Genomic DNA, 20,480 nt, shown 5'->3' on the forward strand with positions numbered 1-20,480 from the left:
GCCGAAGTTAATTGACAAAACCTTGCGCCTTTCCCCTTCTGACTCCCCCAAACTCATAACCCGAAATGCGACCGCTTATAAGACGATGCTGCAGCCACCTCCGAGGTGGCAGTCTTAGACCCAACTCACCCATCTCACCAAGCTTACTAAACAGCCTTTACTCTCCTTTCCCCGTTTGGCTCGTCCGACGGAACCACGGTGCAACAGATGCATCACGCAATGCCAACGCCGATGCCATCGTCGTCGGTGGTGGAGCTGCCGGCATTGCCGTCGTCGGCAACCTCCTCGAAGCCATACCGCGCGGCAGGATAGTGTGGATCGACCGGTCATTCGACGGCGGTAGCATTGGTCAGCTCTACCGTGAGATACCGAGGTGTGTTTGAGTCAAGTGTATCCATCTTGCTGACTCAGTTTGGTCACTAACAACCTTCTTAGTTACTCCCCGGCGGGTGACTTTCTACAATATGCTCAAGCACTCACTACATTCCGGGACATCTGCGACGCAGCCCCGAAACCCAACGCCCTCGACGCACTGCGGGACCTCGATCCCGAGCTGACCTGCCCGCTCAAACACGCAGCCGACATGCTCACGCTCATCTCGGACGGTTTGATCCAGCACCCGCGCGTCCAGCCCGTGCTAGGCACCGTCACGCACTCAGTGCGCAACCCCAAGGTGAGTCTCTCCACGCCCCCTTTTTAACCAACACCAACCCCCACACTCACACCAACCCCCACACTCCCCCCCCTCACTCTCTCACTCACCCACCCACTCACTCACCCATCCACTCACTCACCCACCCACTCACTCACCCACCCACTAACCCACACCCCCCTCCCCCCCTACTACAGACCCGCCACTGGCAAACAACCCTCACCCCCAACCACGACATCGGCAGCCTCCCCCCCACCCCCTTCCACCCCCCCTCCCCTTACTCCCAACACCAACAACACACCGCCCCCTTACTCGTCTACTGCGTCGGCACGCGCCCGCGCACCACCGACCTGCCCCTGCCAATCTCCCGCCTCACCCTCGACACCTGCCTCTCGCCGACCCGTCTGGCGCGGCTGCTGCCGGCTGATGAGCCGCGGACGATCGCGGTGGTGGGGGAGGGCCATGCGGCGGTGCTGGTGCTGCGGAATTTGGTGGGGTTGGTGAGGGGGGGGGTGCGGCCGTTGGTGAAGGTGAGGTGGTTTACGCGCGGTGGGAATGGTGGGGATGGGGTTGGGGGAGGAGTGGGGGGTGAGTTTGTTGGGTTGCAGGGCGAGGCGGCGCGGTTTGCGCAGACGGTGTTGGCGGGGGATCGGTTGGCGGAGTCGGGTGCTGGGGAGTTTGTCACCCGGTTTGTGATACCGCCTATGGAGAAGGGGATTCGCGAGATGGAGAGGGAGGTGCGGGAGGGGGAGGCGATTAAGAAGGATTTGGAGGGCGTCGACTATGTGGTGCAGGACGCGGGGTTCCGGCGGACCCGGTTGCCTGAGGTCAGGCCTGGGTTGGGCGTGCTGGGGGGCCCGATAGGCAAGCCGAAGAATTTGGTGTTTAACGCGTCGGCGGGGTCGTTTTATCCGAATGGGGCGAGCAGAGACAAAGTGCTGGGGCTGTTTGGCGCGGGGAGCGCGTTTCCTGGGGCGCAGCGCTCGGCGGCGGCGCTGGGGCAGCCGACGGTTGGGGTGTGGGAGTGTATGCTGTCTCTCCAGAAGATGGTGCCGAGGTGGGTGGTGGCGACGAAGAGGGGGCGTTTGGTGAAGATGCCGGACTGGGATCGGGAGTCGTCGGGGCGGCGGTCCCAAGAGTATTATTAGATGTGTTTGTAATATGATGGAGGATGTAGGAGTAGTGTGCAAAAACCACGTTGTAACGCGTGTCAACATTACACCGTAAACTGTCACAGGTACTATCGCGGAGGTTCGGCCGACCGAGGAGGGGATATAAGTCCAATGTGGTGACTTGTTTTCGACAGATCCCACAGCAGACCAGAACTGGTGCAGTGGTAAGAGTGTGAGCCGTCGATTCCCCCCTCGGCAGCAAGACACGGCGCCGGGGCTGGTGAAATGACCACACTCCTCTTTTTCGCTGGCTAGGGCGTTTCCATTTTATTATTTTCAATACTTTTTCCATGTTTCTTTTCGTCCCAACTTACTGCCACCCGATCCCCATCCTTGTTTATCTAGCCACATCCAACGAGCCCTCTGTATTTATTAATCTTTAAAGCTATATATGGAGTGGAACTGACTGCGGTTTATCGGTCGGGCTCCTCGTTCCCCATGACATTCGCTAAACCTTCGTCTGTGGCCCGCCGCTAGTGCCATGAGAAGGCGCGATGTCAACTCGCCATTCAAGCGTGGAGTATGTCATCTCTCATAAGTGTCTTGTGTGTGATCGAGCGAAGAATGTATATGGGGCATTTGTGATTAACATTGAACTTGATATAGGCGTTAGAAAACGAACCGCCGACTACGCCGCAAATATTGATCCCCCGGGACACAAACTTGAACGCCGGCCGAGTCGGGCACCAAATGTACAATACTATCAACAAATCAAGCTCCCTGTGACAACCCCTTCAACGCATATCACCTCAAAACTCCAACTCCACCTTACGCCGAACCCCCTCCCCCCCCTTGGGGCCCCATCCTAACTCATCATATTAAATGGTAGTGACCTCAGCAGGGAGCGTTACCGTAGAGGTAGGCACCTCGGGGGCATCAGTAACAGCAGGCGGGGTCGTCGTGGTACTCGCCACTTCGTAGACGTTGAGACGGCCCGCGGCACCACACCACTGGATGGCGTCACCCATGCACACCTCACTACACTGGTCCTCCGACGCGGGCGCGCCGGCCAGCTCATCCCCACAGTAGCACTCGCGGCCGTACTCAACCCCAAAATACCGGAACCCCTGGCACGCGCCGGCGCAGACCTCGACCGTCATGTCGTCGGCGCGGACTTCCTTGCCCGTCAGCACGCGGGCGGCCACATCGTCCACCCAGCACGACTTGTAGACAAAGCCAGCAACCACGGGCATGTTGACCGGGTCGTCGCGACAATCCCTGCTGGTGAAGACGTTGAGGCGGCCGGCGTCGCCGCACACGCTGTCATACGCGCCGCCGCAGCGCATGGCGCACTCGGCTTGGGGCACCTCCACGGCGGTGGGCTCGGGGTCGGCGCCGCAGTAGCACTGCGACCCGAACTCGACGCCGAAGTAGGCGTAGGCGGCGCACAGGCCGGCGCACTTCTCCAGCGTCATGGCCGGGTCGAAGTGCGCGCGGCCGCGCAGCGAGCGGTTGTCGTTGTCGTCGGTGAAGCAGCCGACGTACTCGAAGCTGTCGCCGACCGTGTCCGGGGAGGGGAGCGGCGCGCCCCACACGTTGATGCGGCCGGCGGCGCCGCAGGCTTGGGCGTCGTCGCCTGCGCAGGGCGAGGAGCACTCGGATTCAGCGACGGCAGTGGTGGGGGGTCGGGGCGGGCTGTTGCCGCACCAGCACTCGCGGCCGTACTCGACGCCGAAGTAGCTGTAGTTGGCGCAGTGGGCGGCGCATTTTTGCGCTGTCATGTCGTCGGCGCCGAGGAGGTTGTTGGGGAGGACGCGGGCGCCCTGGTCGACGAAGCAGCCTAGGTAGGGGGTGTCGAGAGTGGCAGGTTTGCGGGCCAGGTAAAGGTTGTTGGTGTAGACATCGAGGCGGTCACCGGCACCGCACTTCTCGGCGCTGTTGCCGGAGCAGGAGAAGGAGCAATCGCTGTCGTCGACGGCTAGGCCCGAGTGGGAGTCGGCGCAATAACACTCCCGGCCGTACTCGAGGCCGAAGTATTGGTATTTGGAGCAGAAGGTCGCGCAGCTCTCGACCGTCATGGCATCGTCGGCATACCCCGCGCTGTCGAGCAGCCTGTGGCCCTGGAAATTATCGACGAAGCATCCCTCTCGGGTGTAAGGGGCAGGGTCGCGCTTGTGCGGAAGAGCCTGCGCGGTGGTGGCCAAGGCAATGAGCGAGAGGGCGGCACGGAGGCCGATTGTGGAGCTGCGTGAGGCCATGAGAGAGAAATGGAGAGGTGCCGATTGTTGAACCTTCGGATGGAATGTAAATCACCACTGTACACTGTTTCTCTGAGGCAGTCACTCTCTCGAAAATCTCGGCGGCTGCTGGGCGCGCCTTCCCTCTTATCACAACCTGCGCCCACCATCGCGACTCCAAGTCTAAACCGCATATGGACTCCGAAATCCAGACTCTGGGCTCTGGACTCTTGACGATTTTGGTTGATGGCGTTAAAGGGAAATTGGGGAATTCGATAGACCGCAAACTTTGTCAGCCAGCCCGATCACCCCGGCTCGCCCGGGTCTGGACCTTGGACTGCAGTTCTACTGCCCGTGACAAGGAGCACATCGTCCGGCGCCCCACGATGCTAGGCCACGTGGTCGTGGAGAAAATGGGGCCACACAAAAGCCCAACGGTCCAAACCCAGCACCAGAAGCCGCCCGTTGGAGAGCTGAGGAAATAGGTTTGCCTGTCGAGCCGCCCAAAGTGGAATGGGCTTGGCCAACTAGTGGTTCAGCTCTGCCGAGCTAGCCCGACCAAGTCCATTCCCCAGGGGCTCGATACGGAAGCCGATAGGTACAACTCGGACAAAGCTCGAATTCTCGAATTCTGACTATATAGGCCCACACCGACCGTAAGCGGCTCAGTTACTATAACTGAATAAACTTACATGCAATAAACCCACCTACCTTAACAGCCCATGTATTCGCCCAGCCACTTATCCCAGCCACAACCGCATTGATTTCGAAGCGCATTGATCCCACTGCCCCAAAAAAATCCCATCCCGTACTCTGCAATGTAACGAAACAAGTAATCGCCTGACAAAGAGAGTACGACCGTCGCATCGACATCGCAGCGTTGTACAACATGGATCACCCCGTTCCATTACCTGCTACTGCTGCAGGAGATACGCTAAACTGCGCTGTCAACCACACCAAGTACAAGGCACAGCACCCCCATCGGAAAGCTTGCCCGTTATGTGACTACGAGCTTCGTCTTGCCGCGACTATTCGCCATCCACCTGCCCGACCACAGCTACACCAAGTCATTGACTTAACTACGTCGCCAGAACGGCGTAGTAAAAGGCCATTCGCAGGTGTACAACGATCAGGCATGACAACTCCAGGTGCCCGTTCTCCAGGACGAGGAAAGTCGCCGATCTCTTTCATGGAGGCGACTGAAGTCGGACTTCGAACTCTTTGTAACATCAAGAAAACGAAACGAGTAGCCGAGGAAATGCCTTCATTGACCGTTTCACTCTCGGTAAACCTGTACATCGGCCAGTACACGTCAATCATCGCAGACGATCTAGAGCTTCGACGCTATACAACGATCACGGCGTTGAACCGTTTCCAGCCAGTACCTATTGCAACAGACCAAGCTTTTGACACTCTTTTGGCATTCACGAAGGACGTTCTTCACCGTTGTACCCAGGCACCCGATCTCCTATCGAAGGAATGGACGCTTGTACACTCGGTCAACGCAAGCGGCACGTCGCCATTTGTTACACAGCTTGCAAACCTCCCGTCCGGGCCGTACACAACACAACAAATCGTCGATTTCGTTTTTCCACGCACAGCGAAGGACAAGGATGCGTTTTCCCTGGTCTTTTTCCGCGCATACCAAGGCGGAGACGACATCTCAACCCGGCGTCGTGGCAGGGCAGTACCCTCTAAGGACGACGAAGACACAGACCAAGACAACCCTACAAAGGCCGTTGTCAAGCAAGAGAAGAAGGTTGTCAGGCCGAAGACAGAGGCTGTAATGCAAGATGGCGGTGGTGTCAAGCGGGAGCTGGGTGTCAAGCGGGAGCTGGGTGTCAAGCGGGAGCTGGGTGTCAAGCGGGAGCTGGGTGTCAAGCGGGAGCTGGGTGTCAAGCGGGAGCTGGGTGTTAAGCGGGAGCCGGGTGTCAGGTACGAAGGGGTTGATGTAAAACCTGACTTCAGCACATTGTACCGGCCTGACGTCACTGGTCTTGCAGGCTTTACGAAGGAGGAATCAGAGAGCTTGACGAAGGAGGAATTGGAGGAGTACGAGCTTGAAGATAGGTCTGTTGATAACGACGACGAGAGTACTATCAGGGTGATAACTAGTGAAGTTCCGTTCCAAACTGAGACAAGAACGATGAAGCGCAAGCGAGCGTCCACAGGTCAACTCTAAGAAGAGTACATTTGTATTTCGTTCTTCCTTTACTGTAATTATATTAGATGTCAATCAGAATCTCTTCTCTCAAGCTTTTCAACCTCTGACAGATCAACCTCTTGCTCCCTGAAAAAACGGCGAACGTGCTCAACACCGCCATGAGCATGCTGTATTAACGACAGCCGTGGTGTAACCCCGCTCCGGTCGTACACTTCCAATGCAGTCTTTAACCGTATATACTCAACAAGCCACGGTTGCTCATCCAGCACAAAAGGCGGTATCCCACCCCAAGCTGCAACGATACGGTCGCAGATCTCCATCGTTTGACGGGGCAAGTAATCGTCTATTGCCTCAATATCATCTCCAACAACTGCCTGTAGTTGCTGTAGCTGCTCTTGTGGAACTGGCACACAGTAGTTTGGCGTATCGGGAAAGTTGTACAGGCAGTATGGCTTGCCTGGAACTACATGCCGCCGATTTGGTTGCGCACGAATCCGGTGAGCGTTCCAAAGCATAACAAACTCGACGAACTCCTCCCGGATCCGAGGCATGAACATGTACAAAAGCGCAATACGATCACAGAGCTTTTCCTTTGAGAACTGCCCCTCACCCTGCAAGCGAGCAAAGTATCGCTATTATAAAAGGTGAGTAACTGCAACTCCCGAACAAAGGGGGTACTTACTCGCCAGAACATCGATCGTCCTTGACACAGCTCGCCCCACCAGCGTTCAATCTTTACGTTCTTCGTTCCAGAACCATAGATGAAGCAGTCCTCAAACTCAAGATCGTCTTCAGAACCTTCTTCCTCCACTGGGTCAGCAAGCCCAGCCCCGGAATCGTCAGACGCAACTGGCCCATGTACAGCATCGTCTTCTGATTCGTCATCGTCTGTTACAGACGGCGGCATGTAGGACATGGATGGCGATGGCGATGATACTGGCGCTGGCGCTGGCGCAGGGTGACTTATCTCAAGGATCGCAGGGTCGATAGACTGGATAGGCTGATGACGGGTAATATCCCGGCGGTTTCGACGCTGACGAAGACGATGTGCGTGATGGGACAGGAAATATTGCGCACCAGCCATCAAAGTCGTTTCAACTCCATGGTCAGCCCGTAGTGCAAGGGGCATATACCCGTACTTAGCAATGACCATAACGAACTGTGCGAAGACATTCCGGGCGGTCCGAGCAGACGCCCCGACGTAAAACCAGGTAATGTATCGAGAGTACGCATCGATCGCAGCGTAGATTTCGAACCCGTAGTGCTCCAGCTTGCAGTACCCGTCAACAGACCAGATGTAATTCGGTCCAGGTACCGTCCAACCTGATCGTTTTCGGGCAACGCGAGAGAGGCGGTACGCAATTGCCTCAGCATGGAACTCAGCGTAGACGATACGGAGAGGGTCCCGTGGAATGTTGTAGAACTTCTGTCGCATATGCACCCAAAGCATCCGGTATCCCATGTGTCGTACTACATTAGCTGTAACCCGCTCTTGTTCGAAGAACTCTCGTATCTCAGCGATTGCAGCAGCAAGACGGTCAGGGTTGAGGCGGCGATAAAGTTGTAAGCTCCGTCGAATCTTTGCGACTTTACGAACGGTAATCTAGATGGAACGAAGAAATTAGTAACTACATGATTAACAGTAACTAAAGAGAGTAACGAAGGAGGCAACGAAAGGAAAGAAATACCGCAAAGTGGTCATCTGTCATCAATGCTTGCCTGATCTCGTTGTCTGTCAAAGCATGCGCAAAGTACAAAGATCGAATCCTCCCCTCAAGCCATGGATTGCACTCGACGCGTTGTTGGTGCGCTGGAACGTCCCAAGCGCGAAGGATGCGCGTGATTGTACGTTGCGTAACACTGACGCCATGGTCTTCGAGCAGTGTCCTAACGATTGTCCGAAGTGACTCGTTGGACTGGTACATTTGTGTAATCCAATCGCGATGGGGTTCCCATAATGTACGGGGTGTCGGCATTGTGGTGGAACGTACATGGTAATTAATGGATGGAAGGTGGTTATTCCAGCCAATGTTGTTGTCACGGCGAATAGAGAACAAGAGTTGGAAAGGAACTAGTGTAGTGGAGCACTGTTGGAAATATGCAGGGTCCTGGACCCTGACTGAGAGAGAGACTTAATCTCTGAGGATCGGTCTCATTGGATGCAGGAGACTTTCACTAGATATCGTCACTTTGTCGACACCGAATCTTCGTAGCTATCGTGCAGAACATCTTCCTTGACGTCTCACTATACGTCCCTTAACATTTTCACTTTAACTAGTCACTTTACGTTTAACTATATAAGAGATTTAGCATACATAAGCCTGCGAAGCGGGGGTACTTTGGCAAGCCCAGATGCTCAACTGCGAGCCGTATTGGCCTGCACTGCAGGTTACCTAGTGCTACAAGTGCTGGGGTCGGGGACATACCCAACGGTTCTGCAAGAAGTCCACGGTGTGCCCGCGATGCAATACAGCGGCCCATGGAGGGGGAGAGAGGGCGGGGGAGGCCCAATGCCCAACCCATGGCAACGAAATTCCATACTTCTGTCCGTGCTGCTCAGGGAAGCACCCGGCCTGGGTACGGTGGTGCCTAGAAGCAGTTAAAGCCCGGGATGCAGCAAAGGAGGCGTACCATTTCCGGCCTCGGACCTTTGAGCTTGTTCTGCAGCAACAAACACAACAGCAGCAAGAGAGACTACTACCGAAGATGCGGACCATCACATCCCAGGGTGCGCCCACCCTGGAGGAAGCCGATGATGGCTTCCAAGAAGCAGAAAGAGGGAAGAGACCCCGGGTCGACTCCCCGGTTTTTTCACAGCCCACGAGGAGGCTGCAAGGAGTTCAAGGCAAGGAAAGCTGACCTTTGCGAGGAAGGTTGATACAAATCTGACCGGAGACCGAGGAGCCGGTGCTGGGGGCCCAGGGGTTACGACCCCAAGGGCCGCAGTCACCGTGGAGGCGGACGGTCAGGATGTCGGAATGCAGCGAGCTGGGTAGGCTCCCATCAACCGTAGTACGACGAACTCTGAAGTGACGGTCCAAGGTAACATCTATACAAGCTTTTAGTCCGACTGGGAAACCAGGATGGTTTTCCTATACACCTAGCTAGATAGTTGGACCGGCGAGCCCGAGGGCATAGCGGTGTACGAATAATAATGACTTAGCATAACTAGTTACATTGCAATCAAGTTTCTCGAGAGTACAAAGGCAATGCAGTCTATTATAAAACAAAACGAACTAATTACTGCTATTACGAAGTCGTTTCGTAAGGACTTACGATAATCTAAAGGGTATATCCCCGTAACGCCAACTGTTCCGAGCCTGCCAACCCCTTCCCAATGCAATGCATACCGTCGTCATGCCGTCATCGCAACTGCAATCTAACGGCCCTCCGAAGCAGCGATATGACGAAGCGCAAGCTCCATATTCGCCTCTTTAACAAGCTGCTCGATCTCCGCAGTGGGCAAGTACTTGAATGGAACGACGCAAGTACGGTTCTCGTCCCCATCGTCGTCGTTAGTAGCATCCTGTTTACGATAGGCAGGTGCAGGGCGAGCCTTCACAGGAGCGTTGTTACGACGCTTGTTAGCGCCGCGAGGAGGTGCAGTACGGACAGGGGTGTTATCCACAGGCCGGGCATCGGTACGAAGGCTGCAGTTAGACTTTGAATGGTACTGACAATTCGTACAGCCACCAATGAACTCGCCAGTCTGGATGCAGGTCGAGAACGGGCCCGTACTAGTAGAACTAGCACAGCCAGTGCATGGATCCGTATTCAACTGCGGCAGCTTGACGTGGGCTGCAATGGCTACAATATGTTAGTAATGAGCATTGTAAAAGGAAAGGGAAAACGCAAGTTACATACCAGTACGCTGCTGATGACGCTCGAATTTGAGAGCGCTGAAAACGACCTGCGCGCCGTTACGACGGCTCTTGAGCTTGATCACTCGGGCCAGAAGGTAAGTCTGTATATTATTAGTACAGCAAGTAAAAGGGAGAATGAGGGATGCAACGTACCGCGCCACCCTTGTTCAATATCGTCCACAGAAGGCCCTCCTTGCCTGACTGACGCGCAAGACGGTTGACAGTCCAGGCGGTATAGGACAGGGTCTGGTTAGGCGAAGGCTCACGCTGGTCCACGCTATGCACCGGGAGTACCGTGTTACAGACCTGCCAAGGGAACTCGTTCGCGTACTCGTACTCGCTCTCATTCTCGTCCTCGTCGTCGTTGTCGTTACCGTTCGTCACAGCTGTCTCTACAGCAGGAAGAGGACGCATAACGGGCGCCAGAACGCCATTTTTCTTGCCCTTATACGAAGGAGGAAGTCTGCCCTCGTAATCCGTCTCAATGTAGTAGTGTTCCGGCGTAACGTCCTTCCTCTTAGTCGGTGTCAGAGTTGGAGGCTGCGAAGACAGCAGGCTGGTACGACGATGGGGGTGTGTATTGTCGGTGCTGCAAACCAGTCCGGGGACAGAGTCTGTACCGGAGTCTCTAGGGTATGTCTCCTTGAGTTCGTCGCGGGTCGTCGCAACAGTGCCCGGAACGTGGGCTTTGAACTCGTTCGGGTATTTGGCCTTGAGAGCTGCGAACTCGGCCGAGAACGAGCGAGGGCGACGACGACTAGCGTTTCTGGGGTTGTAAACGATGGCAGGATCGACAAGAGGCGAACCGGTGACGATGGGAAGGTCCGTACCAACGTCAGTTGTCGCAATGGGGGCATTATCGGGAACGTTGTCGTTCTTGGCCGGAGTCGGGGCGGCGCCAACGTGGCCGTCCATCGCATTGGTAGCGAGCGGTACCGAAGTACGGAGGTCGTTCGGAATTGTTGATTGAGGTGGTTTTGAAGGTTAGGGATAACTTACTGTAGGGGTTGGTGAGGCAGAAGGAAAGTTGTGGCGGTGCAAAATATTGATATTGTGGGGAAGAAGAGTTCGACCTTCTTATTGCGAATGGCTGGCTAAATGCACGCTGACAAAGACTATCGACTTAACAAGGCGTGCAACCTGCTTTATCAAAATTTACGTGGGCGTGGGCTGATGAAAACGCACGGGCAAATTCGACTTTGTCCGAGTTGTACCTATCGGCTTCCGTAGCTCGACCCGGCGATATTGACTTCAGAAGTCCGGGGTTATCGCCGCATTCGTGATTCTGCTCAGCCCTTGGTGGGTACATGTAACTTCAAGTTATTAATTATGGAACCACTCGTCACTCCTCAGAGGAAATCACATGTATTTAATAATATACAATTATTGTAAATTTATATCATGGTAAGTATTGTAACTTAATTATATCGGATAAGGCTTAAGCTTTCCCCGGATGCAACTTGATCACCAGGTGCTTATTATCCGGGTCGACAAACGACACATTCTCGCATGGCCAAAAGTGTCCATGGGACGTCCTGAACCACGCGCCCCGTCCGTCCCTACAAATGACACGAATCTCCCGCACGTTCACAAAAGCAGCCAAGGTCGAAGATTCAAAATAATAGAACACGGAGTCTGTGCACTCACGCGTGATGGTGAGCCGCCGAATGAGTGGTGCCACCGGCTTGAGCGTCTCAAGCCGCGTGTCCGGCTCGATGGAGACCATGTCGATGTTTGGGTTCAGCCACACAAAATACCTGTCGCGTTCTGCGGTGCCCACGGGGCTGATCTCAGAGAGGGCCCGCTGGTACAGCCGCAGGCCGCGTGCTTCCCGGCACGCTTGGAGTGCGGCCGGCACTGGCGTGTATGAGACTACGTGCGGGACATAGTTGGTTTTTTTGCCGTCCTCGGGGAGTGTGTCGTCAGGCGCGGCGGTGTTGGCGATGGCGTTCTCGTAGACGACGTCGACCGTGACAGTGCGTGGTTCAACTGTCAGCTCCCAGATCCTGGCGCGGAGCTCGAAAGGAAGGCAAGGGAACAGGTGGAAGGTGTCCGCCTTTGGTTCGGTGGTAAGAGTCGCGGCGGGTTCCATCGTTAAAGATTGGCTTCTGTCCTGCATCCTGTTAATTATTCTGCGAAGAGGGTTGGGAAAAGAAGAGAGAAAAAAGGCAGACGCGCTGGATGTGTTCAAAAGTGTGACTGTGTGCCTGTTCAAGTCACGGGTTCTCCCAACGCGCTCCCCTCTTGGCGCCAAGACTCGCTGCGGGTTCAAAGGTGTTCCGACGGGTCTCTCCCCCTTGGCGCCAAGACCCATCCCCCCCAATATTTGATACCACGAAGTACACGACCGGTATTCAACCACAGACATTCTTAGGTTTCCACTGGCGGCAGTGTCTGTAATATTAGGGCCTCGAGTCTCTAGCAAGTATTTTAGAAGAGTATATACCAATCACCGATGGCCCGGTTGCTGAGCGCCAATGCATCTTTGACGGGACGTCTTTCTTCCTACACCATCATCAAGGAGCTGCACAAGGCCGCTGACGAAGCCGCTGTATACCTTGCCAGGTAAGTTCCTGTCGCATTCCCTTGCGGCGATAAATATCATTTACTAAATCACTGAGTTGGGGACAGGAACCAGCGCGATGACAAATGCATCGTCAAGAGCATCCGGGGACACTGGCGGCTGCAAAACGAAGCCGCCATCCTCAAGCGCTACCAGTCCAAGACCCCGTTCCTTCGTCCCTTGATTGACGAGATCCAAGAGCCGAGCGACCCACCCTCCATTGTCCTCAGATACTTAGATAACGACATCCTAACGGAATCGGATAAGAAAAGGTTGTCGCGTCCCGAGATCAAACATGTAGCCAAATGTGTTCTCGAAGCCCTTCGTGTCCTCCACAAGGATGGCATGGTTCATACAGGTTGCCCCCCCTCCTCTTTCTTGCTCCCCATAGTTGACAAATATGCTGTCCAATTTAACATCTAAAGACGAGTTAACTTCACCTGGCCGTGACGGCTCGGATCGAGTGGCAACGCGCTCAGCGCTTCTCCGACATGCAACTCGGTGATTGTGGAGGCGTGGTGTCCCAAGAGTCCAAATTTGCGAAGGAGGGACACATTATTGGCGCCGCTTTCACTCGCAGTCCAGAAGCCATGTTCCAACTACCCTGGGGCACCGCCACGGATATTTGGTCCTTTGGCAACGCTGTAAGATACATCCCCACTTGGTAACGACCTTGCTGACTTAGATGCTTTGCGCCCCAGATACTCAGTCTTCTGTTCGGTGGTGGCTACCATTTATTCAACCCCCAAATTGATAGAGTTCCGCCCGAGGACGAAGACTACGAGCTCACTGTTTTGAAATGGATGTATCGGTTCTTTGGCCCATATCCACAGTCCTACGAGAGTTTCAATGACCCGGACACCATTACGATCATCAACTTCATCAACCATCAAGAGCCCCCGGCGAAGCCATTCGCCAGGGTAACCACACGGGAGATTCCCCTGGCGGACAAGAAATTCCTTCTGAAGATCATGAAACTGGATCCCCGCGACCGGCCGACCGCGGAAGAACTGCTTGCAGATGAATGGTTCACGGAGGAATCAGAGGACACTCGAGAGCCACTTCCTGTCTCCAGGGAGGTTCAGCAAACTGCGGAAGCGAAGAAGGATGGCGAGGTTTGATCTGGGCTGTCAGGCGCTGGTCTCGAGAGAAATTGCACCTAGCTGATGCCAAAACTGTCTCCCTACCTAGGTACACAGTTCAGGGCTCAATGCGAACGTTAGTGGGCCACGCTACCCGATGAGGTGACAGCGGGGTTAACGAGCCTAATCCAACACTCACTGGAGGTGACAAACAGCCCCCCGCATTCATTTACCGGCCTCGCCTTTACCACCCGAAGTCGACTCCAGGCATTTATATTTCCGTCAACCCCTCTTCATGAGTAGGAGCAGGGTGGTATCCCGTTGTGGGGCGGGTCCACCATACGAGCATCCCTTGACATAGCGCTCCTGTGCCTGCCCATGGCGCTCGCTGCTTCTTTAACCGAGCAGCATTCTAGCGGTAATCAAGATCATAGTTATGCCAGGGGTCAAAACCCGCTGATGTTACCCTGCTGGTCATGGCTCAGCACGGCACGCCTTAACGGACGACGGACTCGCATCATCGTTCCCCCGAGACGATTGCCAGGCCATGTTATGAATCGCTGATATCCCCCCCCTCAAATTGAGGGCAAGCCACCTGGAGAAAATAGGGAAATTCCGAAGTCCAAATCTTGTCAGTTCCGCGCCTTAGCATGGCGCGAGCCACTCGTCTCCTTGCCTTTATGGGCATCCTCGGGGGTCTTACTGCTGCCGCCCGGTCCAACAACACGGCCAGCAGTGTCAAGGTCGGCTGGGTTGGCGACTCTCCAGCCCAGAATCTCGGTACAACCTTTGGCTTGCCCTGGCCACAAGGGAAATATCAGCCCGACGAGGTCGAGTTTGGCGTCGCAGACGGACAGACACCTCTTGAGTCGTGGGTGACGGGCTACTGGCGCGACGGCTCCATCAAGTGGTCAGCGCATGCAATCCCAAAGACGGATGGCGTGACCGACGGATACACCATTAAGGCCACGCCCATTGTTAAAGGCAAGCCCAAGGGCAAGCGCCAGACGATCAGTCTGTCGGTGGAGGATGGCGAGAGTGAGGTAACAGTCAACACCGGCAAACTCACCGTCTCATTCCCCAAGGAGGGCCGCTACATTGTCGGCTCCATCAAGACCGCCGGGGGCAAGACCGTCGGAAAAGACGGCAGGTTGGTGCTCCACAGCCAGAACAACATACCAGACACGGCCGATGACCGCACCGACAAGGCCATTGACCGTTTCAACTTCGAGAGCAACATCGAGGAGGTGACAGTCAGCGAGGGCAACTCGGTTCGTGCCCTCGTCACAGTCCGCGGCAAGCACACGACCACAGAGGGCTCCGATCACGAGGACTGGCTGCCCTTCGTCGTGCGCTTCTACCTCTACGCCGGTTCCGAGGCCATTCGACTAGTGCACAGCATCACCTTTGACGGCCAGCATGACAAGGACTTCATCTCGGGCCTGGGTATCCGCTTCCAGGTCCCCCTTGAGGGAGAGGAGCTGTACAACCGTCACATCCGCCTGGCTGGCACCGACGGCGGCTTTCTGAACGAGGCCGTCAAAGGCATCACTGGTCTCCGTCGCGACCCAGGCGAGGCTGTCAGGACCGCCCAGGTGCAGGGCAAGGCGCTTCCCGACGAGTCGACCTGGGACACGCGAGTCACGGCTCGTCTGCACTGGATTCCCGTGTGGAACGACTACAGCCTCAGCCAGCTCTCCCCCGATGGTTTCACCCTCAAGAAGAGGACCAAACCAGGCCAGAGCTGGGTCAACATCCCGGGCGGCACCCGATCCGGTGGATTGGCCTACCTGGGTGGTGCCACTCGGGGCGGCCTAGCTGTCGCTCTGCGGGATTTCTGGAAGCGCTATCCCACGGGTCTCGACATTGCCAATGCCGGATCCGATGAGGGCCAGATCACCCTCTGGCTGTACAGCCCAGCCGCCGCTCCGCTTGACCTTCGGGGTTATCACGACGGTCTGGGCCAGGATACCTACGAAAAGCAGCTAGACGCCCTTGAGATCACATACGAAGACTACGAGGAAAACTTCGACACGCCCTACGGCATTGCCCGAACCAACGAGGTATTCCTGTATGCCTTCGAGAGCACCCCCTCCAGCGACACGTTGGCTGAGTTGAACGCCAACGCCCAGGAGCCCCCCGTGCTAGTTGCCGCGCCCGAATACATCAAGGAGACTAAAGCGCTGGGATCGTACTGGGGCCTCCCCGACACGTCGACCCCCGCCAAGGCCAAGATCGAGAGCAACCTCGACTTCCTCGTGAAGCACTACCTGAAAGAGGTCGAGGCCCGCCGCTGGTACGGCTTCCTCGACCACGGCGACGTGATGCACACGTACGACCCCGATCGGCGCCAGTGGCGCTACGACATCGGCGGGTACGCCTGGGACAACTCGGAGCTGTCGCCGGACCTGTTCCTCTGGCAGTACTTCCTGCGCACGGGCCGCGCCGACGTCTACCGGCTCGCCGAGGCCATGACGCGCCACGCGGGCGAGGTCGACGCGTACCACCTCGGCGACTGGAAGGGGCTGGGCACGCGGCACGGCGTGACGCACTGGGCCGACAGCGCCAAGCAGGCGCGCATCTCGCAACCCCAATACCGCAAGTACTTCTTCTACCTCTCGGGCGGCGACGAGCGCACGGGCGAGCTGCTCGCGCACACGCTGGACGCGGACAAGACGTACGGCATTCTCGACCCGGTCCGCAAGGTGCGCACCGACGGCTGGAAGCCCTCCCCGGGGGCGCCCGTCACCTTCGGCCTGGGCACCGACTGGGCCGCGCTGGCGGCGGGCTGGCTGCTCGAGTGGGAGCGGCGCGGCCCGCGCTGGGAGGAGGCCCGGCAGAAGCTCACCAACACGGCCGCGGGCATCGCGCGGCTCAAGAACGGCTTCGTCACGGGGTCGGCCTCGTACCTGATCGAGCAGAACGGCACGCTCCAACCACCCCCGACCGACCCGGACAACCGCGGCGTGGTGGCCATCTCGCACCTCAACGCCGTCTTCGGCATGCCCGAGGTCGTCTCGGAGCTGCTCGAATACTGGGGGGACGACGGCGCGCCGAAGGGCTTCCGCGAGGCCTGGCTCGACTACGCCTACTACTACCTAGCTCCGGCAGACGAGCAGCGGGCGCGGTACGGCGCGAGCTTCAGCGGCGTCAGCCTGCGGCAGGCGCACTCGCGGCTGTCGGCGTACTACGCGGCGGCGCAGGGCCACAACGCGACCGTCGCGGCGCGCGCGTGGGCCGACTTCAACCGCGGGGACGGGCTCAAGGATACGCAGGAGTTTGTGGCGGTGGGGGTGGGCGGGAGTGTGGTGGTGCATCCGGTGGAGGAGGCGGCTTGGTTGAGTACGAATGATTTTGCGCAGTATGGTTTGGCGAGTATTCAGAATTTGGCGTATGTTGGGGATAGTATTTGACTGGAATGCTGGGTAAGGTAGTTACCTGATCCTATCATTGTTGGGGACATAATTTAACACATCTTTATTTTCCTTCTTTTTCTTTCTCTGACAAACGAGGCGATTGCCCCTGAAATTGCGCCTGTTTCTCAGAGAGTCAATACTGCCTTGAGTCTTGACAACATCATCAAGACATCAACATGTCTGTGCTATCCCCCCTTGGACATGTCCAGAGACGTGAGCAGACAAAGGAGAGTCCTACTGCCCTCTCCTGTAGCCTGGCTGCAGTATACCACCAGTGGTGCTCCCGAACCGGGACTTTATGGGGTGTGAATGAACTTATGAAGTAGAATGGGCAACACCTTCCGGCCTCCATCGCCAGTACTGTTGTAGTCGTTACGGAGCTGGCCCGTGTCTGCTGAGTCATCAATTGCAGTTGTGCGAAAGGCATGGAAAGTTTGGCAACCGAAAAGTTGTCCGCTCACACCAAGCCAATGCAGCTGCATGCGCCCAATCGCAGCTCGTTCAATCAGCCACATCCAGGAGCCAGCAATCAGAGGCACCCAGTGACATGCCGTTCAACTAATTGCATTTAGTGCAATCAAATGCACCCAGTCGCACCTCGTTCAATCAGCCGTCTCCAGTTCAATCAATTGACCCCAGTCACAGCTGAGACCTACCACTGACGTGGACAATAAAGCTTATGTGATTATATGTAGTTAAGGGATCGGTAAGTTACAATTTATAGCTTCAACGCATAAGCAATAGCTAGGTTTCGCATTCAGGGCTTGGTTGAGGTTCTACCGTGGGGGTTCGGTCGGTAGTGAAAATTCCAGATCCCATTTGAGTTTCGGGACTAAAGACATTTCACTCTTTGTAGGTGGCGGATGGTATCCTCCTCACTCACTAGGTTGCCACCAGTATATCCCGGCAGCATCAATACCATTGGATGAGTTGTTGCATATTCAAGACCACTACAAGAACAACTTTTGTGCCAACCCCTTCGAGAACGGAGGCTATTGGTGATATACTTGGAATGAACGATAGATTAAACAACGCGTTCAAATGCCAAATCAATGCTAAGCAATAAACATCGCGAGGGTTTGGACCCTACCCTGCTCGTGGGTATCTGAGATGGAGATCCAAAGGACATAAAAACAAAGAAGATGCGTTTTGCAGCGGCCTGCTCGTCCGTCCAGCCCCGCTCTCCCCAGACTGACTCAACCCCCTTGGTCGTAGTTATATATAACACAGATGAATAAGCCAAGAAACGAAAGAAACGGTGCGCCGATAGGCGCGTGGTGTCGTCATTCTTCATAAAACGACGTTAAAGGTGCAAACCCCTCATTCGTGGTCGCATTTAAAAGTGCAATGCTGGCCAGAGCATCGAGTAGTCCTCGGTCACGGCCCTGATCTCCGAGTCGACCGTGGTTGGACGCTTCGACTCCGCCTCCTCCTCGATGGTCTCCGAGATGTCGCCCGCTACCCTCTTAGCAGGAACCGAGCCACCCGTGTCTTCGATGCCATGCTTATCCTTCTTGTGCTTTTTGAGGTTGTCCAGTCGACTGAACGTCTTGACACAGCCCGGTACGTCACACGCCAGTCGCACGCCCCTATGTGTGTTTTTGTGCTTGCGGAGGTACCCCTTCAGGTTTTCCCTGACACCTCTAGGCTTCCACTGGCACTCGTCGCAGACGAGGTCTTCGACGGATGACTCGGGGCCTGGTTTGCCTTGAGCGGCGGCCGAGTGTTGGCCGTGCTGGTGGGTGTGCTGGTGATTGTGCGGGTGGTTGTGCTGATGATTGTGTTGGTGGGTGTGTTGTTGGTCGTGCTGTTGCTCGTGTTGTTGGGCGTGGGCGTGTTGATGATTCTCCGCGCGTGGTGTTAGGGCGCCATGCCCGCTTCCTTCCGCAATGGGAGTCCCAAACACCGTCGTCATGCTGCTCTGCATGGACTCTTGGCTTAGCGCCCGAGACATGGCGTGGGTCGAGGCCGACTGTACTTGGTAGTAAGGAGACGCGGCCGTATTAGGAGACGTCGGACTTGACAATCCGCTACTGACGCCCCGTCCCATGTCGCCCAGCATGTTCGGTTGAAGAGGGAAGCAAGAGCCTGGCCCGGCGGATGGCGGGTTTGGCTGTGGGGTTTCGACCTCTACCTTTGGGCGCCACCAACTATTGTTACTCGATGTTGCCGAACGCAAGTCCGCAGGCGATATCGGGCTCTGGGGCAAGGAGAGCGGCTCGTCTATGCTCATTGCCGAAGATGGTGGTACGTGGCCCGGGAGGGACGTCAGGCCAGCGTTGAAAGGCATTTGTGGAGGGAACATGTATTGTTGTGAGGCCGAGATGTTGTCGTGATCTTGTGACGTCCCGACAGCGGATTGGTAAGGACCCAAGCTGGGGTTGAAGAGTGTGCTCTGCGAGGTGTTTTGTGAGAGGCGTTCGGACGGACTCTCATCCATGGTTGAGGAAAGGGCAATCGACGATACTGTGGACGGCAGGTCGGAAGCACCCGCATTGAACCCCGGCCAGAACATGCTGCCGTCGACCTCCGGAAGATTTGAAGCCAGCACGGGTTTCTCGATAGTTGAGAAGCTCGGCGCTCCCCCTTGGGTAGGTTGTCCCGGAAAGACGAGGTGTTGATGGAAAGCCCTAGTCGTGTACGTAGAGCTGGGGGCGTCGGAGGTCGCAGTGCCCGGCCGCGTGTCCATCGCTAAACCGCCCTTGAAGTGCGGATCAAAAACGGCATTCTGTTTGCGGGATGGGTCCTTCTTCCGGAGAGCAAAATCTCTCATCTTAGAACCAAGACTCCGTTTCCGCTGGATAGGCAAAGGTTGCTGCGGCCTCCACCCCATCCACTGCGCCCAGTCCTTCTCGTTCGTCGGGAAGCTATGGCTGGTGCTGCACTTGTCGCAATCGAACTCGCCGCTAGGGAGCTCGGGGCAAGATAGGAGGTGCTGGATGACCTGAAGCGGCGCCACGAAGGTCCTGTGGCAGCGGGTCATGGGACAGCCATAGCTTTGCTGGGTCTGTTCCCCGACGGACAGCTGGTCCAGGAGCTCGCGAAGAAACAAGAGAACCATGCGCGCCGTGGTACCATCTTTGGTGACCTTGTCCTCGTACCTGGTCCATGTACATCAGCCACGGGCGTCTGCGGGAGAAAGTTTTTCGGTCGGGCGCCGACCGGGATGCTCGACGACGGCTTAACTCACGGGCATGGCACATAGTGGCCGCTCATGGGGGCTTGCTGGTGAACGGCGTGCGAGCCATGGTTGTGTCCGGTGTGGATGGCCGCTGTGAATGTCCCCGCATCGTGCATCGCTCGATGTTGAGGAAAGGTCGACATAGAGACTGGCGCAGCGTGGCTGGGTGGCTCGCGGGGTGCATCCACTGCATCGTGGAACCGGACCAGG

General features: G+C 56.3%; 8 protein-coding genes across 8 annotated transcripts; 4 read left to right on the forward strand and 4 right to left on the reverse strand.

The window, feature by feature from the left end:
* Nucleotides 1-36: 36 nt before the first annotated feature.
* F5144DRAFT_621982 (uncharacterized protein) lies at nucleotides 37-1,930 on the forward strand (the record flags this gene model as incomplete). The annotated part of the gene is made up of 6 exons (XM_066792088.1): nucleotides 37-373; nucleotides 436-673; nucleotides 850-1,182; nucleotides 1,363-1,668; nucleotides 1,710-1,802; nucleotides 1,904-1,930. Exons 1-6 carry the CDS (start codon nucleotides 66-68, stop codon nucleotides 1,928-1,930), a joined length of 1,305 nt encoding a protein of 434 aa, XP_066641322.1. The 5' UTR covers nucleotides 37-65.
* Nucleotides 1,931-2,642: 712 nt separating this feature from the next.
* On the reverse strand, nucleotides 2,643-4,874 carry F5144DRAFT_594056 (WSC domain-containing protein; the record flags this gene model as incomplete). Its single annotated transcript, XM_066790531.1, has 2 exons — nucleotides 2,643-4,008; nucleotides 4,861-4,874. 2 exons carry the CDS (start codon nucleotides 4,872-4,874, stop codon nucleotides 2,643-2,645), a joined length of 1,380 nt encoding a protein of 459 aa, XP_066641323.1.
* F5144DRAFT_577301 (uncharacterized protein) lies at nucleotides 4,824-6,205 on the forward strand. Its single transcript, XM_066789197.1, has one exon. It carries the CDS (start codon nucleotides 4,891-4,893, stop codon nucleotides 6,181-6,183), a length of 1,293 nt encoding a protein of 430 aa, XP_066641324.1. The 5' UTR covers nucleotides 4,824-4,890; the 3' UTR covers nucleotides 6,184-6,205.
* A 3,159-nt stretch (nucleotides 6,206-9,364) lies between these two features.
* On the reverse strand, nucleotides 9,365-11,226 carry F5144DRAFT_288903 (uncharacterized protein). Its single transcript, XM_066783794.1, has 5 exons — nucleotides 10,649-11,226; nucleotides 10,182-10,544; nucleotides 10,030-10,129; nucleotides 9,844-9,972; nucleotides 9,365-9,721 (listed from the first exon to the last, which is right to left on the reverse strand). The coding sequence occupies exons 1-5, from the start codon at nucleotides 10,946-10,948 to the stop codon at nucleotides 9,696-9,698; spliced, it is 918 nt and encodes a 305-aa protein (XP_066641325.1). The 5' UTR covers nucleotides 10,949-11,226; the 3' UTR covers nucleotides 9,365-9,695.
* A 153-nt stretch (nucleotides 11,227-11,379) lies between these two features.
* F5144DRAFT_577305 (uncharacterized protein) lies at nucleotides 11,380-12,210 on the reverse strand. Its single transcript, XM_066789198.1, has one exon. It carries the CDS (start codon nucleotides 12,145-12,147, stop codon nucleotides 11,467-11,469), a length of 681 nt encoding a protein of 226 aa, XP_066641326.1. The 5' UTR covers nucleotides 12,148-12,210; the 3' UTR covers nucleotides 11,380-11,466.
* Nucleotides 12,211-12,344: 134 nt separating this feature from the next.
* F5144DRAFT_653544 (kinase-like domain-containing protein) lies at nucleotides 12,345-13,706 on the forward strand (the record flags this gene model as incomplete). Its single annotated transcript, XM_066793079.1, has 4 exons — nucleotides 12,345-12,593; nucleotides 12,660-12,981; nucleotides 13,056-13,235; nucleotides 13,293-13,706. Coding segments are annotated over exons 1-4 (1,026 nt in total), but the record flags the coding sequence as incomplete, so codon positions are not given.
* Nucleotides 13,707-14,018: 312 nt separating this feature from the next.
* On the forward strand, nucleotides 14,019-17,197 carry F5144DRAFT_288923 (uncharacterized protein). The gene has a single exon (XM_066783795.1). The coding sequence runs from the start codon at nucleotides 14,324-14,326 to the stop codon at nucleotides 17,084-17,086; it is 2,763 nt and encodes a 920-aa protein (XP_066641328.1). The 5' UTR covers nucleotides 14,019-14,323; the 3' UTR covers nucleotides 17,087-17,197.
* Nucleotides 17,198-18,425: 1,228 nt separating this feature from the next.
* On the reverse strand, nucleotides 18,426-20,413 carry F5144DRAFT_594060 (zinc finger C2H2-like protein; the record flags this gene model as incomplete). The annotated part of the gene is made up of 2 exons (XM_066790532.1): nucleotides 18,426-20,190; nucleotides 20,280-20,413. 2 exons carry the CDS (start codon nucleotides 20,411-20,413, stop codon nucleotides 18,426-18,428), a joined length of 1,899 nt encoding a protein of 632 aa, XP_066641329.1.
* Between the last annotated feature and the right edge of the window lie 67 nt (nucleotides 20,414-20,480).

Source organism: Chaetomium tenue (genome assembly GCF_020726465.1).
Source record: "Chaetomium tenue strain MPI-SDFR-AT-0079 chromosome Unknown F5144scaffold_5, whole genome shotgun sequence".
Taxonomy (NCBI): Eukaryota; Fungi; Ascomycota; class Sordariomycetes; order Sordariales; family Chaetomiaceae; genus Chaetomium; species Chaetomium tenue.